A 24,698-nucleotide genomic window follows, 5' to 3' on the forward strand; every position below is an offset into this window, starting at 1 on the left:
AAGTGGAGTTAAGTTATAAAATCTTCCCTCTGCTGTTGCAATATTTTCTCAACTATTGTGAAGGCCTGCTAAGAAAGGTTCTTGACTGGCAACCACTTTTAAAGAGAAACTCTCTAGCTAGCTTCTGTGAGATAGCATTGGAGTGCCTGATTTGAAGGGAGCAACTGTTACGAGGTTTCTGAAGGAAGGAATCTACACTTTGGATACATCTTTCAAGTTCATAGTCTCTTCCCCCTTACAGTTAAGTTTATAGAAAAGTCAAGTCCAACTTGACTTTCATTATCAGAAATCCATGTCAGTAAAGTTCTTCTTCAAAACTGTTCAACACACTTAATAAGGAACCTGTGAGACTGAGATAGGATGCATCCTTCTCTTAATTAATTCCATAAAATTTAGAGAGTAGGCAATAACTGAAAATTTGTTAAAATTTTGGTTGACATGCATCATCATGAGAAAAAAGAACAGTTACATTGTGTAAGGCTTTGAGATTCAGTTTTACTAAGAGGGTTTTGTTTTTAAACATGTAAAAACACAGTATTCTGAGGCCAGAAAATTACGTATCACTTCACTGAATTCCACAAATTTATGTAAGTTTACCTAAACTGAAGGTTTGATTTATTAAATCTGATATTTAACATATTTCCATGGAAATAAGCTCTCATGGAAGGCAAGAGACTGAAAAAGTAGAATAATATGCACTGAAAAGCACCAGATAATTAGCAGTTTTGAACACTCCCAGAACTCAGCAGGATTTAATTAAGAACTTAAAGGTAACAGGATGGATATCACATTGCCAGTTCTATGAGCCAACTACTTTCCAGCCACTTTATCAACTTTTAAAGCACTCTCCGTATTTGTTTTACTAAGATGAATAATATGTGATTGTACATCTACATTCCACATGTTCAAATCACTCATGGACTTTTAAAAGTTCAAAATATCTTTCTACTTTTTTCTTTCTCAAAAATGCATCTATACTTTTTAATAATGAGCAGATCTGACAATACATTTTTGGCTAACATGATGGCATGAAACAAATGTGTAATAGAAAGCTAATACATATTTTGGCAATCAGACAGATTTTGCTTAGCAACCACTCAAGGCATAGAAAATGTGGTCCTAGAGCAGATTAAGATTGAATGAACACGTTGCACAGTTAAGACTACTAAGTATCAATCTACACTGCATCAGATTACATAACTGCAATGCAGTATTTAGAAAAAGAAGATATACATCCATGTGAAAAATTGATAGGCTTGTGCATCAGAAAACCAGACAATAGAAGGAGCCATGGGCTTAATTATCATGTTCTACAGTTTCAAAAGCTGTGAACAGCGGTATTTTGCAAGGATCCTAACTGCCATGCCAAGCAGCATGAAAAAACTAAACAGAACTCCAAGACAAAACAAAAAAAACCCACCAAAAACAAGCAAATACCAAAAAAACAGCAAAAAGGAAAAAGAATCAACAAAAGCCAACTGTGTGTAAAATCATTGTAGAAAAAAAAATCTCAAAATTCAACTTCATTTTTCATAAAATGCAACTTTTACATGAATAACATCATCAGCCAGTTATAAAATGAGAATGGCAAGGTATAATACTTGTCACCAAGAGGATATAGCTTAACTTAACTTTTCCTCAAGACTGCTTTTATCCAGTGAGGTTGTCTGAGAAGGAAGATAGTTGACATTTTATTGTTTTATTTCTGATTCATCTATTATAGATGTGCACACACTGAGACAGTAATACACAGAGACAATTAAAAACACTGAAGAAATAAATACATCAAATATACTTTGGACTGTAATACAAACCAGTAACACTCCTTAGATTTCCTTTCAAGGTTATGCAAATAAAAATGTGCTGGCATCAGAAATACTTGTGAAAATAGCAGTTGGTATGTCTCAGAAGAGAGATTAGAAGGAACAATATATGTGTGTGTGTGTGTATCTGTGAATACATAGATAGGTGTTAACAAACGAGTAGAGCAACTGACACTGCACATAGTCAGCATGCAAGAATAAAAAACACATTCAGTGAAGAAGCAAACACAAGATCTCCCAGGCACAAAGTCTGCTTGAAAAAGAAAAGAACCCACCTAAATTTCAGTCACGCTTTAGGTCCCATTAGGGGCATGGATATATTTCTCATCCCCTAATATAGATAGAATAAACCCAAACTATGATGGTAGCAACAAAATTATTTTCCTCTCTTGACAGTTGCCCTAACTTGACAATAAAAGTTTTTGCTGTGATCCTGATACTGTTATTTAGATCACAAAGATTCTGCCGCAGAAGTGCTGTAAATAATTGGTTTAAAGTGACATAAATCTGAAGATTAAATTTCTCTTTCAACACTTTGAGATTTCATCTCTGCATCATCTGCATATGCAAAAGCAAGAAGCATTTAGTGTTTGTGCTATGGGCACTTGAAGGATTTCTCACCTCTAGGATGATTTTCCCTTTTTTAACTACTAGGAAAAGGCAAAATAGGACTTAGTTTGAAGTGTAAAAATGTATTTCTGAAGACCAAGGTGCTTTTAATCTTGAAGCTCTCAGTATATAGGATCTGGAAACAGTACTTTGCTGCTGCCAGATGAAACTGAACATTTGGACATTAGCAGTGTTTGCAATCAGATAAGCATTAGAGAAAGAAAGCAGATTTTATTCCAGTGAGTGCTCTGAAAACGTCAGCCGAGTGAAAATGCAGCATGGTAAGAAACTCCAGTGGACAAAGAAGATCTCCAGAGCCATCTCCTATTGCTTCCGTTCCTGTCAGAATGCCTTGTTACATTTCGCTTTGCAGTTAAGAACATACGAAAAATTTGTCTCTAACCTCAAGCCCACTCAAGCTGACCTCAGATCCAAGATGCAAGATGTTGTGTGAAGTTAGAAGGAAGCCTGCGCAGCTGAGAAATCAATCTGGAACACTCCTTCTCAGTTGGCATCCCCTCTTTCAGATTTCTTTCCCCAAATACGCTGAAAGCTGCAATTTTGCAATGAATTTCAGGGACCATTGATTCTGTCCTCCCTTTATCATCACCTACTGTACTGAGGGTCTTCTACAAGGCTGTGACACAGGCATTTTGGTTTTGTACAGTCTAACCCTAAAAGCAATGTTGTTATTTGTATTACTGTATAGTGCCTTACACTGCCATGGTTAAAGCTTCTGAACGCATGCTGCACTGCTTGACAGACCCTGCCCGACAGAAGGTAGATTCTCTCACCCAATATGTAGTGGGCCACTGCACAAGACACTGTATTGGCGACTCAGCGATTTCAAGCACTTTCCAGGCAAGGCTTAAACCTTGTCTTGGCTGTGGAGGCCCATGTGTCAGCATGAGGGACTGCTACGTAACCTTAGCACATACTCTGACATCAGTATGTGTTGTCTTTAACAATACTACTTGTATGGACTGCTTGAAAGAGCATGTTCCTACAGAAATGTGTACAAGCATAATGCTTTGGTGGAACTTGGCATACCATTTAGCATCTTCAGTATAATTCAGGTAAAAACACTCATAGCTTTGCTTACTTGGTATGCTGTAAAGAACAGTGAAGGTGTTGAACCTCACCACAGACAGATCAGCATGACATGGTCAATGTCAAGTTGCTTGCCTGATGCCCATACACCAGGTTATCCAGTATCAGAATGGAGACAGGACAGCAAACCTTCCCAGCATTTCTATTCTTTAGCAGCTGTGGCTGTCCATGCCTTTTGTATGGACATCCCAGAACTGACTTCTCAGTGCAAAATGCCATGAGATACAAGAAGGTAAAACCAATGAAGACCTCATGAAGAATAATAATAATAAAATTACTGGAAGGCAGTCTCAGAGCAACGGCAATTTGGCCACACAAGAAAAGAACTGAGAGAGGTGTCAGGAGATCTTTTGTAATATTTCATTTAGATAGACAACCACCAGGGTAACTGATTAGATGCTAAACAAGCAGGCAAAGAAGACTGGCAGTCTTAAGCATAAACATGGCAGTCATAAGCATAAACTGCTAGCTAAGATCAACCAATAAAAGTTCTTAAAAGTATGAACAAGCCAGCAAAAGCAGGCAGAAAAGAAGGGTAACATCATAATCTTTTTGATCTTTTGTTTTAACCATTACAATAGCATTCTCTACAGATACAGGAAAGGCAAAACTGAATCGTCAAGTTAAAAAAAAAATTAAAAAAAGATAAAATAACTAACATAAAAGTGATAGCTGTTGGAAAAGATAAAAAAATCCTGTGTTAAAAAAAATAAAAATAAATCCAACATCCCACATACACTTGGAAGTGTTAAAAAATTACATAGAATAGTGACCTGTAGGATGGGGAGGATGTAATGTGATCAGGAAAGGAGTAATGGATAGAAACTGGAAGACCAATAGTTTCAGTGTCCTGCCATCATAAGGGAATATCAGCTCTAGATGCAGAAGGTGACTTATGCACAGAGTAAGGAGTCAGATCTTCAATTTTTCAATACTGAAGTGATGACTGAGTTTGCATCAGGAGATGGGATTATTAAAAAAATAAATTTAGAGCAAAATAAAAGATAAAACTGTTCTTCTGGAACCCCTATATTAAGATGGAGAATGGATTTGGAGGATCTAGTGGTGGACAGAGTATGATTAGAAAGATCTTAGATATTCTACTCCTCATCATAAACCAATGGATTTCTTTCATCACCTTATAGTTGCATTTCTTGGTTGAAATGTGACCCCAGTTAAATTAATGGATTAATGTTAATCTATAGAACAGAGTGCACCTGTTCTTCCACAAAGCAGCCTTTTTCTCCAGGACAGCATCTAAGAAGACCAAATGTCTCATTAAAAACTAAAAATCCTATATTTCAGTTAGTTCCAACCAAGATTATTATTTTGGTTTCCAACACATAAAACAGCTGTTGGATCCAAAGGAGAATAATTCTGGAGTTTCAATGGTTAGCTTTTGTCAACTTTCTCAAAACTCTCCCATCCACCACCTAGACTGTGGGATCTATAAATTACATTCACCTGTTGTGTTCTTTTGATATATTAAAACAGATAAAGTTGTCAAGCTAATTAGTAGGATGCATAATTTCCCAGTATTCATGTCTGTTCATATGTGCTCAAAAAACCTCATCTTTGTTCCACATAAATCCCTTAAAATAGTATTTTCCTCTCTGCACTTCCAACTGTTTCTTCCTATTTAGATTCTGAGTCTTCACCTTTCCATCTTTACAGGAGTCCTATAGCTCCTGTGATGTCATAACCAACAGTAAAGCAAGACAAGCAGAATGCCTCGATCATCCACATTTTCTAGTATAAACAAAAACATGATTTGCAGCAGCTTTGCAGGAAGATTTCAACTACAGATGGCTGGCTGCAAAGATGGATATAAAAAAAAATAATGTTGACTACTAATTTGTTCATGCGGGAGAAATTCAGTGCAGGCTTGGCAAGTCCAGACACAGTGCTAGAGGAAGCTCTTCCAAAATGTTCAAACCTGTCTTTTTCCTCTAGCATGTTCAGATGCAATGAGATGGGACTTCTCCAAATGCTCTACAGAATACGGAAATGTAGCTTTTAAAAATAGTTTTCTCAGGCTGGAAGGGGCAAGACACTGTTAGAAAGGATTTCTGTTCATCTGAAGGGGGGGGGGGGGGAAAGGGATTGCTTGTCATTGACATGTTTGCCACTTACCAGTGTTACAAAGGGATGAAGAAAACTACCTGTGGTTTACAGCTAGGGCAAATGTTTCTAGGCTGATGAAGAATAAAAATGCTCCGGTACACCATTTTACTATTTAACTTGAGCAAACTGTAGAAAATTTATCTTTTGTTTAAAAGCAAGCACAAGACTAGACATGTTTCAGAAGGGAACTAGGTGTCATTCTTGGCTCTTTCTCCTTTTCTTCTAATAATCTCCAACTCCCACAAACTTCTTCTGCGTGAGTAACTGTGCAGGTCATAGTTGGAACTATTATAACCTGCAATTCTCTAATAAGCCTGATTAAAATATTGTGGTTTTTCAACTAAAGCTATTAACTGAGAAAATTTAATAAAGCTCTCACAGTTTTTCAGTTCTGAGTTCTTCTGCATAGCCCTAGTCATCCTTCATTACAAGGAAAAGAAAATATTAGAATCATAGAATATCCTGAGTTTGAAGGACTTGTAAGAATCGATGAGTCCAACTGCTGGCTCCACACAGGGACAGCCAGGTCAGAGCATGTGACCGAGTGCATTGTCCAGACACTTCCTGAACTCAGTCAAGCTCCGTGCTGTGACCCCTTCCCTGGGGAGCTTGTTCCAGTGCCTGACCACCCTCTCAGTGAAGAGCCTCTTCCTAATATCCAACCTAAACCTGCTCTATTGCAGCTTCATACCACACACATGAAGCCTCGGGTTCTATCACTGGTCACCAAAGAGAAGCTGTGCGTGTGTTCCTTCACTCCCCTTTGTCAGGAAGCCATAGACTGCACTGAGGTCTCCCCTCAGCTCCTGTTCTTCAGGCTGAACCAAGGGACTTCAGCCTCTCCTCATAAGAGTCTCCCTCCAGACCCTTCACCATCCCTCCTCTGGCCATTCTCCAACAATTCTGTGTCCCTCCTCGTTCCCAAAACCGCACACAGTACTAAAGGTGAGGCTGCACCAGCACTGTGCAGAGCAGGACACTCACCACCACGGACCAGGAACCACGTGGCAACACTTGTTTTCTTAGTTCCTCCATTAGAAACACCTTTCCTCTTTCCAACACCTGCGGCTTCTCCACTGCTCCAGCAGAAGAGCAAACCGTGCCCCCGCCGCCCCGTCGGCTGCGCCGCTTTCCGCGCTCAGCACCCTGGCCAGCGGCAGCCGCCCGCCTCCGCGGGTGATGACGGGACGTGAGCTGCCCCGAACGAAACCGTGATGTCATGTCCATTGCCTCTGTCCTCACTTTTTCGTAATGAGACACGCTAGCGAGAAGATGCGGGTGCCCTGATGCTGCGCTGTTGCAGGGCAGCTGCTGTTTCCCAAGGATGCTCTGCTACACACTGACAAAACCATTCTCCGCTGTCAGCATCGTTTGCACCCAGAGACTGGCTGCTAGAGTTTCTGCTGTAGGTGTGGTACAAAGATGAGGGTTTGAGCCTCTGTAAATTGTCCACATTTGTTGGTGTTGTGATGATGTAATTTTGATCTTGGATGGGGAATTCTTGCTGATGCAAGTTAAGAAGATCGTGTGATGGATGTAAAATTCAATGTTAATTCTGGTTTATTCTGAAAATGATACTAACCTGTTTATAAAATGATGCTGCAGACAAGCAACTACTGACATTGGTTTTGCAGAACTGTAATTACTCACAATCTCTGTTTCTCCAATTTATGCTCAGATTTCATTACGCTCAAAACAATCCCCTCGGGCCCCTTGGGAAAAACATCTGGAGAGTCCAGAACACATCTGTTCCAGACCTGCTACATAAATGTATATATGCTGTTACATAAATGCACAGTGCTGTAGAAATAACTAAGACTAATTTCACCCTTTGGTTAAAATACAAATTGCTGACATCACTTTTTATGGACGGGGAGCCTTACTTCTAAAAAAAGCTAAGACTGATTTTGCATAACTTCATTTAGGAAAGACTTACCAACACATCTTACTTTTATTAAAAGAAAAACGTAGGCAACCTCACCAGTTGGTTTTGATCCCATTTCCAGATTTGGCAGAGTTATGTTTCTGAATGACAGGTATATAAATGCTGCTGTGTTTCAGATCACACTTTTTCTGGACCTCTGCTGCTACTCAGCCTCAACCCCTCCTCCACACAGCTTTCTAAAATAACTGCTGTTCTGTCAGTTACTGACAGAAGACACATCTGCAGTTACTCTGACTTTTTAATTTTCCTGTCTATTTAAAGAGCTTGGCTTTGAGTTCATAAATCATTGAAATTATCTTTCTTCTTAGAAAAAAAAAAATAATGCATAGAAGCAAACAGTTAAATTTCAAGTCAGCAAAATCACAAATTGTGGTGAAAAGCTCCAGATGATAGATATTTAAAAGATATCCATGCAAAGCTGTTTAGAAATTAAAAATAACTCACTTCTGAAATAAAGCGCGCTTTAGGTTACATGAAAGCACCTTTTCCCACAGCACAGCCTGGAGCCTACCAACGTAGCTGTCTGATCTGATGATGACTACATTAGCAACTGCTTCAGTGGCACTGCACTCTGTAGGAGTTGTGCACGAGTCACGTGAGCTGCATCTGCCCTCAGTAAAATGCAAATACCTATGCTGGGAAGAAAGACAGAATTAACTATGTTCTACTTGCAGTGCCTTAGATACTAAAATTAAATGTACAGCACATAGCTGTGGCCACTTTTATTTTTCAGAGAATCATTTTACTCAACATACTCCTGTGCTGATGCTGGGAACTGTGCTTGTTTTATGGAACCAAAAAAAGCAAGGCACATTTTTACAGGTTTCCTCTGCAACAGAAGAGCAACTAAAGAATCATTATTATTGGTCAAGCTCTATTACAAAGTGTAGAAAAAAAATCTCTTTCATAAAAACCAGGAGATATCTGCAACTTGACAAAATACGAAAAGAACTTTTATCTGCCTGCACAAACTCTACAATGCTATTCACAGTCTTGCTTTTCAGAGCAGAACCGCATCTTTTTGTTCTCTCTCTTCTTGCAGGTTTCTATTTTTATACTACCCTCCTATCCACAAAGCCTTTCACTCTTAAAAATAAGCTTATTTTGTCATTTAAATCCCCCAAATCTCCATAATTTCCTCAAGTAAATAGTATTGGTTCACAGCAAACCAGTAATTTTCACAACTATGATCAATCTGAATGCTTGTCCTTTTGTTGCAAATTTAGAGCAGATAAGTACACTTACATAAACTTCTAATAAATAAAATGGGGTTTAAAGGAAGGCAGAAAAAAAGATCCATTTTGAAGAAAGAAGATTTCTGAGTCTCCTCTACAGCTTAATTTAGGAAAATTTCCATGAAAGCCATAATACTAATCAGAAAAAAGGAAGAGATGCATCTTCCACAATATTTTCTTGGTATTGCTGGAACATTGAAAGCCTCAAACCATCCTATATCTGTCATGTGATCCATCCCTTTTCAGGTTAAGTTCAGTATTTGTTTGAAAGTGAATTTGGACAAGTTTGACAGCATGAACATGAACAGCCTTAGGCTCTAAGCATATTCCTAATTAATCCTTTGCCATCTGGGTGTTAGTCTGCTCTGTGCATTTTTAGGACCCCAGTCAGCATTTCAAGACATTCTGAGGAAAGTACAAGCTGAGGACACTTAGAATCTTACTAAAAACACATTCAATGTAACAGGTCAAAGAAAGAAATTTAGTCTGAGAGCAGACATTTGACATTTACTAACTCATCTATTTGCTGTCTGTACTTTATGAAATGTCTGTATTTGCCCTTTTCTGTGGTTTAATATTAAAGGACTACACATATATATATCTCCGTCTTGCTGGTAAAATCATACCCTCAGTTAATGGATTGTTGTAATTGCAGAGAATTTCATAGCTTCAAGTGACAGGTTTATTTTAAACACTGTTCAATAGAAATACTTACATACTCCAGAATATGTGCTCCTGATAACTCTCTTAAGGTCATCTTGATCTTGAAACTCTTTGCTCATCATGTTGCCAAAACTGTACAGCCACCCAGTGACTACTCTCAAGTTTCATTTACAATCTTCTTCTACCTACTTGAACGTTTAAAATGTGCATCTTCTTGATGTCATAAGACCATAGGAAAACCTAATGATATCAATACTCCTAAATGTTTTTCATTGCATACATTTCTTCTATCTCAGGTGATACTGCTGTTGGACTAATAGCCTCTACTTGTATACAGGACAGCAGGACACTCCGTAAGAGACGCTAGCTTTACATTGAATTTATTCCACACATGTTTGACAGCTGTATCATAGCAACAGCTATTTCAAGCCAGAGAACGGGCAAAAAAGAAGAGAAAGCAACTTTCACAGCTTGGCATAGCTGCCATTATTCATTGACTTCTATCCCTAACTAAACAAGCTACTTTCATGAATAAAAATCTGGACACAAACACATACAGGTTGGCTGAAGTCACCTCAGAATGTGCCACACTAGCTCATGAATTTGCATCTGAACCTAAAAACCAGAAACTATCCATGAGGTTACTGACAACAGATCTAGACAGTTACTCAGAACTTCACAATACAAGGAAAAGTGAAGTCTACTATTATGAACCACTTTGGGTTTCTTTTTATATTACCTATAGACATATTTCTGAAGGTAAAATTTTATATAATTAAAGGGCTCAGCAGTGCTTTGCAGAAAGAAAGGTGACTTCAGGATGTGTGCATGGATATTACAGTCACATTCCATTACCCACAGAAAAGAGAATCAGCCTTTAAACATGAGTATAAGTAGTAGCAGTTTCACTATATTGAATAAATTCTTGGTGGAATCTGAATGACTGAAACACATCAACCAATAAATCTACAGCATCAAAACGCTCTCTACACTTCTGGGTAGCATTTTCTGTGTAAAAAACCATAGCTATTGCAAAGCAGTGACACAGATTGGAAAACTTTAAGATGTTAATCACATAATGGTATTACAGTTTTAGCAACCACTGCATTACCAACTTCAGAGTGTAGAAGAAAAGTTTGTAGATATCATAGCATTTCCCCTGCTATGGCACCACTCTGGGATCACCTGCTCACCTACTTTCCAATTTTCATCCAGAAATGTATCTTCCTTTAAAAAACTGAAGTAATAAAGCCCTCCTTTTCTAATTCTTTTTTTGTGGACTTTGGGTTTTGTTGGAGGTTTTTTTAATAATTTTTTCTCTCATCTATATTTCTTACAAAGCTAATATTGTTTTTTCTCTCTTAACATTTAGATAAGAAAAAAATTCAATAAAAGGGAATTTTCTCTGAATTACAGACAGTAAAGTTTATTTCTATATTCGTAGAAGTAGAATGACTTAGGAAATATTGCATTAAAAGTTCAAGAAGCTTAAATCTTGTATTCACAGTGTAGTGCAGAAACACCACCTTAAACCAAATTAAAAGCTTCTCATATAACCCTCAAAACTATTAAATCGTGCTTTGAAGGGAACCGCTTTCTAGGAGAGCATGCATTTTCACAATCTGGAATTTTTCCCACATCTGGAAGTACCTCTAGATATCAAATTATTTCCAAACAACATAGTATTTTTGTTGAATTACAAAAAAGAAAAAACAAACAAACAAAAACAACCCCAAACAACAAAAAAACAACCAAACCCACCACTATTTTTGTTGTTATCTTCCCCCAAATCTCTAGTGGAAAAAAATTACAACCACTATATAGGAAATTTTTTAATGAAATTTACTGGAGAATATCCTGAAAGACATAGCAAATATGCATGTGAATTCATAGTAATAGTTATTATTATAAAGCAGCAATGGTATAGATGTGCATCATCAAAAAAGTGTGAAATTGGTTTTTATGACATAAGACCTCCTACAGAGCTGAATAGACTTTAAAAAAAAAGTCACAAATCTTGAAATGGACTGATTTAGGCAAGCTTTTTTAGAAAGATCAAAAGCACGCACACACGGACTCTCAGGTGTATAAGGATTCAAAAATCAGGTATTCACAAGCATCAGCTAAAGCAAAAGATTTTAAGTTACTAATGCTACAACTACTGAAGCTTAATAGGTTTTTGGGTTGGTTTTTTTTTTTATTCCAAAGTACATGGTTGCTCTCAAATGTAGATGCTATCACCATTTCATTCTTGGGTTCCAGCCTGTCAAAGATGATCGATCAAACACAAATTGTTACGTGAGTTATTATGAGTTGTTACATCTCAAAGGACCTGGAATTCTTCCTTGTGAAATTAAAACTTTAGTCTGTGTTGCTTAAGGAATTACTTAACAGGACCAAAGAAATACATGACCTCTGTGCACCTCCTCATTCAGACAAGGACAATTGCACCCAGTATCACGTGGAAAAGAAAGGCTGTTAAGATTGAACAAAACTGACAGCACACTGTACGCAAGACACTGACAATGTGCTTTACCTTTTTATGTTTATATATAGTCACTATATTAGCACAAGTTCCTTCTTATGGAAACTAGTTCCTTTAATCTCTGCAGGAAGCTCATCTGACTAAGTGTAGGTATATGAGGTATCTAGCATAACTGCTAACAGACTGCTCAGGAATAGAGGCAAATCTCCACATTTATGAATGGAATGCTCTGCCATTTGTCCACAAAGTCTCCATTTGTTCAGTCTGAAAAAAAAATCATAATGACTCTTCACTACTGTTCATCTAGACATTACAATCAAAAGTAATCATTCCCAGTGGCTAAATTAATCCAATCTGCTAATATTTACTCTATTTGCAGTTGACAGTTCTACTGCACAGAGGGACGAATTTATAAGGCAATCAGTGTCTTTCCAGCTTCAAAGAGAAGGTACTGATTGGTACATCACTAAATAAAAGCCTTGTCAACATTACATTTCCAGCACTTTGTAACATACCTCAGCTGTGTCAGGAACCTCTGTCCTATCAGTAAACTGCAGTGAATAACAAAAACGGCATTTTAACAAAAGAAGGCACATCCCCTCAACTTAAGTTTGTGCATGTTAACAGTTCCTAGTGTTTAGATGTGGCGCAGCAGGTTCCCATCAGGAATAAGCAGCAGAACCAGAAGTCAGAAGATCCAAGGGCTGTTCTTAGCTGTGCCACTGACCTTCCCTGTGGCATGGGGGAATAACATTTTTATTTCTGCTCCTCACTGTCCCTTCTGAATGACAAATACAAATAATAAACATGTATGATCATAGAATGTGTAAGGTTGGAAGGGACCTTTAGAGGTTGTCTAGTCCAACCCCCCCTGCAACAAGCAGGTTCATCTTCACTAGATCAGGTCACTCAGAGCCCCATCAAGCCTGACGCTGAATATCTCCAGGGATGGGGCCTCCACTACCTCTCTGGGCAACCTGTTCCCATGATCTACCTGCAGATTATGTCCGAGACCATTCACTTAAAAAACAAACAAGAAGGGCAAATGATGAGAGATGTATCAAAGGCAACAGGGAGCTATACCGAAGATCGAAACCAGTGTTGGACAGCTACTTCATCCAGAGGGAAAGCAGCACTCATAAAACCTCTGCAAGGGACAAGTTTAATGCCTTTCTTGCACTAAAGGGTCAGCTCTGGGCAAGCAGAAGAATCATCACAGCTTTGTAATGTCTTAAGGTTGGGGAGAGAGTATATTGATTAGTAAATAGATAACTTACATGCTATCAAATTTTCTGGCCTTCATAAATTTTATCTTTGAATATTAAAAGGGTGATTTGAAGATATTTCACAGCCGCAAGTGGCAATATTGATAACTCAGAGGGAATAAATGAGTGTAAGCATAAGACTAGAAGAAAGCAAAGCTGTCACTGTCTCTGAAAGAAAAAAAAAAGCAGGAATAAAACAGAATCTAGACAGCTTCACCCTCTGGAGAAATAAGAGGGGGAAAAAAATGAGGAAAACTATTTGTCACCACCAGAGAACAATGAGGAGATGACTTGCGACCAACTTCCATTTTTCCAGAGCAAATCATTATCAACCTGAAAATTTTCTGCTACACTGTAATAGGCCTCATTATTGGTAGAGGCAGCAGAAGTCACACACTTTCACTTCCACGCAGCTTACAACATTGTCTCAAGCAACCTGCTCAGAAATAACACAATGAGAGAGTCTAGGAGAAAATGCTATAAGGTCAGTGCAACACTAGGTAAAGACACTGAAATAACAGTTATAAACAGTTTGATAGTTAGAAATTGTTAGTATTTCTTCAAACAGCCAGATTGGTCCTGTGCCTGCTCCTGTGTCTGACGCTGGTCAGTGTTTTCATGAATTACCTAAATAAAAGAGATCATTAATGGACATGTCATAAGTAGTTTAGCAGGATTAAAATACATGTTTTTTAACAGGAGACTACAAAGCTGTGAATGTGCGCTGGAGAACACACAAGAACTTAAACTGACCTCGACAAACTATAGAGAAACTAGCCAGGAAGACCCTTCCACATCACACAACCAGTCTCTCTACACCCACATGCCGTTGTCAACACAGAGGTGAATCCTGACAAATCTGGAGACAGCTGAACACATTTTTTGTTATTTCACATTTAGAGAAAAAATTATCTTCATCTCAACAGTTTCTTGCAAACTACTGCTAATACAAGGAGACACGATGCTGTATGCTGGTAAGCTAGAGTTTTCACAGAAAACATTTGCTACTTGGTACTGATTTTTATTCATGATTCTCTGTAGATCAACATGCATTTTAATAGAGACTGACTTCCTCACACTCCACCCCCTGCTTACAGCAGTGTCTTGCATGTGTTCACCGCAGAAAAGCCTGTGGTCAAATGCTCAGGTCACTTTTTAAGAGGAAAGATGAGGTGCACAGAACCCCTTGAAGACAAAAAGGAAGTGAAAGCCTGGAACTTCAGCTCTGCCAGCCCATGAAGGAGACTGTTCTCCACATACACCTGCTGCCTTGGCCACCAAAGGATCCCCATGCCCACTGTACCTCCTACCTTCATACTTCAAAGTAAGGTTAACTGTACCTACCACAACAATCCCAAATGAGGTCCCAGACCCACCTCTTCAACAGCGTCCCCCGTCAGCAGGAACTGCCTGCATGAAAACACTTCCTGCTTGCCTGGAGGTGTGAGGATAACAAGCAAGTTCTAATTTGTGACACAATGTGACTGGGGATACAGACAAATCTAAACAAGGCAGTTTCTGCTCAAAGATAATTTTTACCATGGTTCAGCTAAGCGTTCCACGCACACATGTAGTCTGCTAGTGCCATATGCCTATGTTTCCTTGGAAAATCCTCAATCCCAGAACTCAAAGTCACAAGCCAGTAAGCAAAACTTCTCATTGAAAAAGGATCTGACCTACTTTTAAATACACCCCAAATGAAAAACGAGCAAGTGATACCCAAAGAAAAATAAGGCAAATAACCTGTATAGCAACAGACTCTTGAGATGGACAGAAATCCCCCCATCCCATCCTGTCCTATCCCTTTTTTATTATTATTTAACAAAGGAATGGAAGGGAAAATAGCTGGCATGCTTTCAAAGCAAAAACTGTTTGAACTTCAAAGCCTCACATGTAAAAATAATCTATTTCTATAAAATTATGATTATGCAAAGAAGTTACCAGATACCACCTACTACTGACATTATAAAAGCAGATACTACTATGACAGGACTCATAAATAGGACTGACAGAGTAAGACATCATTCTGCTTACTGAAACGTTGACTTCAAAACACACTTCGTGTTTAAACTCCCTGAGCTAATAACTCAAGGATAGAAATCACCCTGTGATTCAGCTCCCACTGTCAATTCACAGTAAGTTGCAAGTACTGAGCTTCTCTCAGTTTCAGGTCCTTAGCAAGGATCACACAGTTGAAAGACTGCCCATGAAGGAAAAGGTAACCTTGGAAGATACTGATTTATCATTCCTACACAAAGAAAAATGCCTGTAACTTTGCATTATTATTTTATGTAATCTATGAAACTGAAAGAAAGCCCCAAGGATCTGCCTGGAAATAAGTCCCGCTGCTCTTGACTGTTCAATAGATCCGCAATAACAACGCCAGACAGTTTCAACTCAAATAGTTATATAGTTTGCCACATCTAGGCAAAAGTGAGTGCAAGCTAGGTAAAATTCTATCACTGAAATTCCAACTAAGAGAAATTCCTTTTCATAATATTGCCAAGTATCAAATAAACTGTTACTGAGTTTCCTCTTCACTCAAATACTATTTTTTGACCAATCCTGAATTCTGAAAATATGTACCAAAAGATGGATACAGCATGGGTTAGATAAGGCTAACAAAAGGTTTTAGTCTTTAAGAAATACACAGTTTTAGAACCTAAAATTATTAATTTTTTTTTTCTAAGGGAGTGTGAAAAATAACCTTTTAGGTGAAGAAATGGATTCTTTTCGTAAGATAAAGACCAAAATTTATGCTTTCCAGCATTTTAAATTCCAGTTACATGGTACTTATAAAATCCCCTTGTCAGAAACAGTGAAGAGGAAGGTGACCTAGCCAGGCATTCAGCAGAATAAAATAATAGCTGTCCTGGGCCAGAATAAAAGCCCGTCTAGCCCAGAACACTGTCTCTAACAGCAGCCAAACATAGATGCCTCAAGAATGACACAAGAATAAAGCAAACTTATATTAATACCATCAAATGACATTCTCATAACATTCAACAGCTTACAGTTCAGTAATTAGTATACTCGTGTTTAAGCAGACTTAATGGATTTCCTGTGTGTAAACGTGCCCAGTTGCCCATTAAACCCATGTAAGCTTTTAGCATCGGTACAACTCAGGGGCCAGGAGTTCCACCACTTAACTACACACTGAGCTGACACAGCCCTACCTCCTGTGTTTCATTTTTAACTTGCTGGCTTTTCTGGGTGCCCTGCAGAGCCTGCATCAAGGAAAACAGCAAACAAGCACCTCTAACTAGGTGTTCAATCCATGCCACACATTTCTCCAGAGATATCTGTCTCAACACCACTATAGGGTTTGCCAGGGAAAGAAAACAGGCTAACATTTTATTTGTGGGATTTTTGATCCCTAGGGTGCACAGATCTGGTGTTTTGATAGACCTGTAAATTACAACTACAGGTTCAATCGGATCTTACTCTTCTATGTGCATCAAACGGTTGCTCTTCCACCCCCTTTTTATTCATCTAAACTGAATTTCATCTGCCATTGCCCTATCAGTCCAGTAAGGTCTTTCTGCAATTCCTCATATGCAGTGCTGCCTTTAAAACCCCCAGTTACTTAAACTACCAATATCACTGTTCAAACCGTTTATTTAAGAGCGTGTTGAACATTACAGACACCTGAACTGATCCTTGCTTACTCCTATCCACCCTTTTAAACATAAATTAACTTTTTGCTAGCAGGGCCTTCCCCCCTTTCTCCCATCATTCCTCAGTCCATCATACATGGAAGAATTACTATGATGGCTTAGGGGTTTACCAGACGTACTTTGCAGAAAGAGCGCTCCTTCTAAAGGGGCACTCCCACACTTGGGACAGATGTCCAAATGCAGGTCTTTGCAGTCTGATAAAAGACATCTTTAAATCCCTGTATTTGTTAAAGATAAGTTAGGATAGTGTCTCCTATTGATTATTTTGCTATATTGTTTTGATTTACTGCATCTAACAGGATCATACACCCACATTTTTAAGCTTCACCTGATATACCTTCACCACCACTAATCTAAGCAATAATTATTGGGGTGTTTTTAGACATACTCAAAATCATCCCCAAAATTAAAAGACATGGCTACCAAAAGAAAGCATAATATAATACAGTATTATATTACAGATCATTGGATCTCCCTTGTAGATTTTCTATGACACACCTGAGCTATCAGGGGAGGGCTAAGATAAGCATCAGCACTCTGGATACTGAAAGGATCTCAAAACTAACCTTGGGACCTAAGGACTGAGACTTTGCTGCCATACCCATAACCCAATTTTCCCTCTGACCATGCATCCCTCTGAGTTCTCTCCCTGTACTACCTCATTAAGATGGTTCTTATCTCCTGTTTTCTTTCTGCTATTGTTTCAAATCTTATTTCCTAGTTCTATCTAACAGCAAGGCAGACTTACATCTCTACACTGGCTGGGTGTGGTTATCTTCCTCATTCAAATCTTTTGTTAGGGTTTCAGCATCTACTGCCTCACCTTGTGAGGTAGGAAAACTCACTGCACACCAGCTTTCATTAACTCTTGTTTTCCTCAGACAGGAGGGTTCACATTTGGAAACCCCTTCCCAAGCTACGCAATAAACCCATGATGTATCACCAACACAGACTATTTTTAAACGAAGCCCACAGTTGCTACCACGCCTGCTGTAAGGTTTCTAGGCAGACCACGCATAACAGTATTAATCCAGGTGACAGAGTTGCTACAAACTGCTGTTCCTGAGCAGTACAAGCTTCTTTTTTTTTTTTTCCCCCAGTTTCAGGCACAAAACTGACACAACACTATTTCCTGCCTTGCATTTTCATGTTGCTGCCTAAAGGCACAGGAAAGTCAAGTATAAATGTGGTAAGTGTACATAGACTATTTAAATCTGGGTAGCCTAAGTAGCAGCAGTGGCAAAAAGGTAGCAGCAGATGCTCAAGACCTAGTCAGCAAGCCAGAAATGATACAATATTGTATTCCCACAGCCTTTTGTGCCCCTATCACAGCACAGCAAGCACAGGTATGCTTTGTAGCAATACCTTTCGCTGCATGCCCTTTCTGCAAAAATACTGTACCAAGGCAACCATGTTATTACCTGCAAATTTGCCACAGTCATCCAGGATTTTAATACTCCATCATTGGAAAAATTATCAATTGTTATTTGCTACCCACTGATTTACAGATTTAAGTCACCTATTGTACATCCTTAAAAAAAAAAAAAATCTGTCATTTTCCACATTTTTCTTTTTTTTTATATTATTTTCTACCAACCCCCCAATAACTGTATATAGAGAGTAAAAAAAAAATCACACGTTAGGTATCAGCAACAGCATTTTATGTTGGACTTTAGTTTTGGAGGGGAAAAAACCCAAAAAAAACCCCACTTGGGACCTTTAAGTTGCCAGGCAGAAGCATCAGGGCAGTAGTGCAAAATTCATGAATGAACATGTACCGCGGTGCTCAGCCGCCTGCACTGCACTCCAGTGAACAGACTGCTTACAGGGGCCTACTGAGGGCTCCTGCCCGGGGTGCCACTTTTGTCAGCGCGAGGTCTAGAGGTGCTGATCATGGCGATAGCGGCACAAGGTCTCCCGTGAACCAGGGGCTGCAACAATCCCGGCTGCTGCTCCGCTGGTGCCTACCATTCGGCTGGCACGGTGACAGGTCTGGAGCCTGAGAACCTGCAGGTAACCTGAATAACGTGCATCTATCTGCTCATGTGGACCGGCGTTCACACAGGCGGATTGATGCCGCCTCCTGAAAATCTCCTCTCTTGGAGGACTGGCACAGCTTGGCTCCAGGGAGGTGTCATTTTCCTTCGAAAGCCTACATGCCGTGAAAGCCAGCACGCTCCCCCGGTGCCGTTCACACCAGCCAAAGTTTTGCCGCTCTCGCCACACCGACGCAGTACCGGCGAGGAGGGGACATCCAGCCCCGGCAGCCCCGGCCCCGCCGCTCCCACTCCAAGAGGCGCCGCGGCGGCCGCCCCCCCCCACCCCCCACCCCGCGGCCGCCCCGTCCCGCTGCGGAGCCCTCCTCACCGTCCCAGCTCGGACTCCAGCTCGAAGTAGTGGGCCAGGGTGTCCTTGTTGGAGCCGTCGATCCAGTAATCGGGCGCGGCGGATCCGGGGCGGCCAGTGGCCGAGGAGCCGGAGGAGGATGAGGATGAGGAGGACGAGGAGGAAGAGGAGGAGGGCATGGTGACTTTCAGCATGCCGGGACGCCTGCCGGGGGCTGCCCCCTCCTCCGCACCGGCTGCAGAAAGCAGAACGACAAGGCGGCTGGCGGCGGCGGCGGCACCTTACCTCCCTCCCTCCCTCCTTCTCTCCCTCCCTCCCTCCCTCCTTCCTTCCTTCCTTCCCTCCCTCCTTCCTTCCTCCCTCCCTCCCTCCTCTGTCTTCTTCCTTCCTTCCCTCCCTCCCTCTCTCTCTTTCCTCCTCCTCTTTCTCCCCCCCTCCCCACTCCCCACCCCCCCGCCCCCGCCGCGCCGGGCCGGGCCGGGCTGGAGCGGCGGCAGCAGCACCCCCCTGCCCGGAGGGGCGGCGGGGGCGCCTCCGACTGGGCGGGCTCGGAGCTGCCGGCGGGGCGGAGCGCGGCGGGGCGGAGCGGGGGGACGGGCACGCCGCGGCGCAGGGAGCCGCCCCGGGCGGGGGGTCACACCGCTCCGGCCCCGCCGAGAGGCGAGTGCGGCCGGCGGGCAGCAGCTCTGGGCGCTCCCCACCGGCAAGGAGAGGGCGCCGGGGCTGGCCCGGGACGGCGGCCGCCCTGCGAGTTCACTAAAAGCATCCTGGCACAAGCGGTCACCGGGAGCACAGCCACCCGCGGCCCCGTGACCGGCGGGACCGAGCTCCACGGGGACACAACTTCACGAAGGGGGAAATGTCATCCCGATGTGGAAGGACCGCTGCGGCTTTTGCCATGGACGGGCCGGCCGTGGGGCCGGGAAGATTGCCTAGCCTGTAGCGAGGTGGGCGCCACCCCATTATGCTGCACCATTTTGCCGGTGCCAGACCAGGGATCAGTCACCGGGGGGTTGACACGGGAGTTCGGGGGTTCTCTCTTTGCGTTTGCTACGAATTTGGGGGCGGGGGGGGTGGGGTGGGGAGAGGAGGGTGTGGAGGCAGAGACTCAACAAGACAAACAGCAGTGGGAAAGAGACTGACAAATGTTCAAATATAAATGCAAGCCACTAATATATATATATATATAGGCTATATATATATATATATATATATATATAAAACCCCAGCTTCCCTTCCCACCACAGAACTAAAAGAAGCCGTAAAGAAAGAAGGCTGCCATGCTGCAATGCCACTCTTAACAGGTTATGAAAACCTGCAGTTTATGAAATGTGTGCAAATACAATAAAATATATTGCACCCCTGATTGTAAAAGCCTTAGCCAGAAGTGTCTATATAAGGGCAGTTTCTGTTGGTGTAGTTGTGAAATAAAACAGCAGCAGTTGTGTGTGCCTTGCATGCATAGTGTGCCAGATCAATCCCACTCACATCCTCTCCATGCTATTACACCCACTCACACTGTCATGCAAGCACAGGCGGGAGGTAAAATGGACCATGTGTGAGCCTGTGCAGCAGAAGTGACAGAAGTATTGTCCTCCAATTTTCAACTGCAGTCCGCTACCCTGTTTCTAAACACTGTATTCCCCGCTCAGATAAAGCACAATATTCTCTTAAGTGTTGGGTTAATTCAGGTGTACTGTTTTCCAGGATGTCTTGCTTCCCCCTCACAGACAAGCCTGTCTTTTACTAGCTTCTTTAATGCCCAAAGGGGCAAATAATCTTAAGTCTGAATCTTTTAATTCCTCAAAGACCTTACAAAAGAAATGCTCCTCTCTGCTTTACCAGATAATAGAGGAAGTATCTACTAATCTAGCCTTTGCTAATGGTAGGAAAGGATAAAAGAGATAAATAAGATAGAGAGAGATAGCACCCTTTCCTCTCAAGTTTACTTCTTACCATGTTAAAATTAAAACATAGATCCCCATCATGATTTGCGATCTTTATCATTTAAAATCCATATTTGAAAGTCAGGAAAAAGTAACCTAAAGTCCTATTCTGCAAACCAAGTTCTAAGTCAGTCTGACAGAAACTACAAACTTCCTTTGAGATCAGCTTTGCGCCCAGAGCACCTGCCACAGCACTGCTGAGACCACCCCCAGAACAGCAGACAGGTAGCCTTCTCACCGTTGCTCACGCTGGCTACCAGCTCCCCAGCTCACTCGGTCACGGAGGTCAGCGTGGAACTTTTCTTCACAAAGCTTTCGTTGCTAGGTGACATTCTTTTCCTCTTATGACATTTTCTGACAGCATCTCCTGGGAGAAGTAATGGTCACTGATGGTGAAAATCAATCACACACAGACTAAATGTCCAATCGGCACACCTACAAGACAGTGGCATTCCACATAGGGGTTGTTTTAGTCAAATACCCAGCATACTCTGTAACCCAAAGGACACATGCATTTCTGCTGTGGTGGGGATTTTGTAGCAAATGATTTAGTAAAGCTATGTTTCTCCAGGTACCTGCAAGCAGATTCACATCTCAGATTGTACTGGGTTTGTGTGGTAAGGCTTTGTTAGTAGAGGGGCTACAGGGGGGGTGGCTTCTATGAGAAGCTGCTTGAAGCTTCTCATAGGTCTTACAGAGCCAATACCAGCCAGCTCCAAGACAGACCTGCTGCTAGCCAAGGCTGAGCCCATCAGTGATGATGGCAGTATCTCTGTGATAACAGTTAAAAAGGCGAGGGATGGGAGAGAGGGTGAGGAAGGGGAAGGGGGTGGGGTTAATGGGGAGAACCCTGAGCTGTTGCTCAATTGCAGCCAGAAAGAGAAGTGAGAAGAACTGAGAGCAACAACTCTGAAGGCACCAGGGTCAGCAAAAAAGAAGGGGGAGGAGGCTCTCCAGGCACTGGAGAGAAAGATTCCCCTGCAGCCCATTGACAAGATCATGGTGAAGCAGGCTGTCCCCCTGCAGCCCATGAAAGATGTTGGGAAGAAGGAATCCCACCTGCAGTTCATGCAGGACCCTGTGCCGGAGCATGTGGAGACACCTGAAGGAGGCTGTGACCTTGTGGGAAGCCCCCATTGAAGCAAACTCTTTACAGGATCTGCTGACAATGGAGAGAGGGGGCCAGGCAGAAGCAAATTTCTGGTGGGATTTATAACCCTCTGTGTGACTCACACTGGAGCAGTCTGGTCCTGAAGGTCTGCACCCTATGGAAGGGACCCATGCTGGAGCAGCTGGTGAAGAACTGCAGCCTGTGGGAAGGACATATGCTGAAGAAGTTGGTGGAGGACTGTCTCCCATGGGAAGGACCCCATGCTGGAGTAGGGACAGTATGAGGAGTCCTCCCCCAGGAACAGTGGAGACACAACCCTCATTCCCCATCTCCCTATGCTGCTGGGGGGGAGGAGGGAAAGAGATTGGGATTGAAGTTGAGCATGGGAAGAAGGGAGGCGGGGGGGAGGTGCTTGGAGATTTGGATTTATTTCTCATTGCTTGACTCTGATTTGATTGATAATAAATTAGATTAATATTCCCAAATTGAGTCTATTTTGGTAACAGATGGTCTCTCCCTGTCCATATCTCAACCCAGGAGCCTTTTGTATTTTCTTTCTCCTGTCCAGCTGAAGAGGAGAGTGAGAGAGCAGCTTTGGTAGGCACCTGGCCTCCAGCCAGGGTCAACCCACCACACAGATGATCCAGATATGAGCCCATATATGCTCCTTGCTAAATGACGTAGCACCAGGGACACTGGGCTACCTGTAGGAAAGGTGTTTGACTTTCCTCAAAGCTCTGTCTCAAAGTGAGTTGAATTGACCCATGCTGGCAACACAGTACTTGAAAACTGACTGGACCTTATTCTCCAGAAGCCCCACTTCCTTAAAAAAATGAAAAGGATAACATTCAAATATATCCATATGGAATTAAAGACAGTCTTGAGGTTGCATAAAGGAAGTCTTCAGGTTGCATACTGTGGGTAACCAGCACATGAATGCCTCTCTCAGTCTCCAGGAAACCAAAGGCAGCATTTCAAATGTGCGGTGCTGTACTCTTACCAGATCTATGCTAACAACGTGAAGATAGGAGCTGTCGTTATTGGGCATGAAACTAAGCTACTGATAAAACTTCACTTATGTACTATGTGTGAAATTTTATTATGGAGCTACAAATACCATGATTTTGCTGCCAGCAAACCCAGGTTACAAACTCAGAGGGAAAAAAGCAAGTCTAGCGGGTATGAATCTTTCTCAGAAGATGCAGTTTCTATGAACAAAACATATATGCAAGAGACGTCCAGCCTCACGTTCCCCATACATTTAAATTGAAAGCATGAAGTTTCTGTGATGTGTTGGCAGAGTAATCTTTCTGCTCTCCCTGGTGCTGTTCTGTTTTTTGAATGCCCTTGTCATTTTGTATAGACATCACTGCATCAGGTACAAGCAGTCCACACTTTACAGGTTAAACTTCAAAAATAAGTACAGGATAACAACATTTAACCTTGACTTCTGAATTTTTCATACAATTCTAGCAACTAGGCTTTGGATAGAAGCCCAAGAACAAGCAAATCCTGTCCATAGTTCTGAATAAGGGTTCCCAGTTTGTGGGCATAATTTGAAAGATTGGCATGTTAGTCCCTTGTAAGCTTAAGTGAGTATTTCTTTTGGGAGAAATTGCAGCATGTATCTTCAAGATATTTAAATTATTTGTTTGTCCTGTACTGATATCTTAAAAAAAAATAATAAAGTAGCTTCTTACTGAAAGTATGTGGCATCCACACGTATAGTAGAAAAGGTAGCGTCATCTGTAAGAAGGAAGCTGTCAGAGACCATCCTCATTAAATATAATTTCTCTCAAAATAGCTTGCAGATACTAGAGCTGCCCTCTTTGCTAATTCCAGTACAGATTCCATGTTTTCACCCATGCTAGATCTGATGCTTATCTGCTAAATGCGTGATGCAAATTAGGTCTTCTGAAACAGAAGTTACTCAAACCATGTCACATACATGTCAAAGAAGTTCAGATCAGAGCAAAGCCCAAAAGCTTTCTTTTTCCTGTCACTGATTTTTCCCTGCTCCATACAAAGCCTTGCACTTCATTTTATTTTCTGCAACATCTTTCATCTTGCATCCGACTTCCAGTACCTCTGGATGACTATGTAAGTTTCCATTGAATGCCCATCAGTTGGGAATGCCAGACCCTTCTGCTAATTTCTTTATTTTTATTTATGTAGAGGAAGCCTTGTGACTTGGATCTAACAAGTTCATCACAGTATCCTATCATCTTTCATGCTGTTTTATATGTAAATCTAAGCCTACTTAATAATTTATAGAGCTTCTGGATAAAGACAGCCTCTTTCATCAGCTGTCTGTGTGAAGCTGTTAAATCAGGTAAGTATGAACGTGGTGCAGGCAGAG

The 24,698-nt window shown here is 41.4% G+C and overlaps 1 protein-coding gene across 1 annotated transcript in view; it reads right to left on the reverse strand.

Moving 5' to 3' along the window:
* CAMK4 (calcium/calmodulin dependent protein kinase IV) overlaps positions 1-19,551 on the reverse strand; it is a gene marked incomplete at its 3' end in the record, with an annotated part of 146,121 nt that extends 126,570 nt beyond the window's left edge. The window contains exon 1 of the mRNA XM_084278740.1: positions 19,304-19,551. Coding sequence (XP_084134866.1) covers positions 19,304-19,476 — 173 coding nt within the window. The 5' untranslated portion in view covers positions 19,477-19,551. The remainder of the gene's footprint in view (positions 1-19,303) is intronic.
* Between the last annotated feature and the right edge of the window lie 5,147 nt (positions 19,552-24,698).

Source organism: Gallinula chloropus (genome assembly GCF_964237585.1).
Source record: "Gallinula chloropus genome assembly, chromosome: Z".
In the NCBI taxonomy this organism is placed as follows: Eukaryota; Metazoa; Chordata; class Aves; order Gruiformes; family Rallidae; genus Gallinula; species Gallinula chloropus.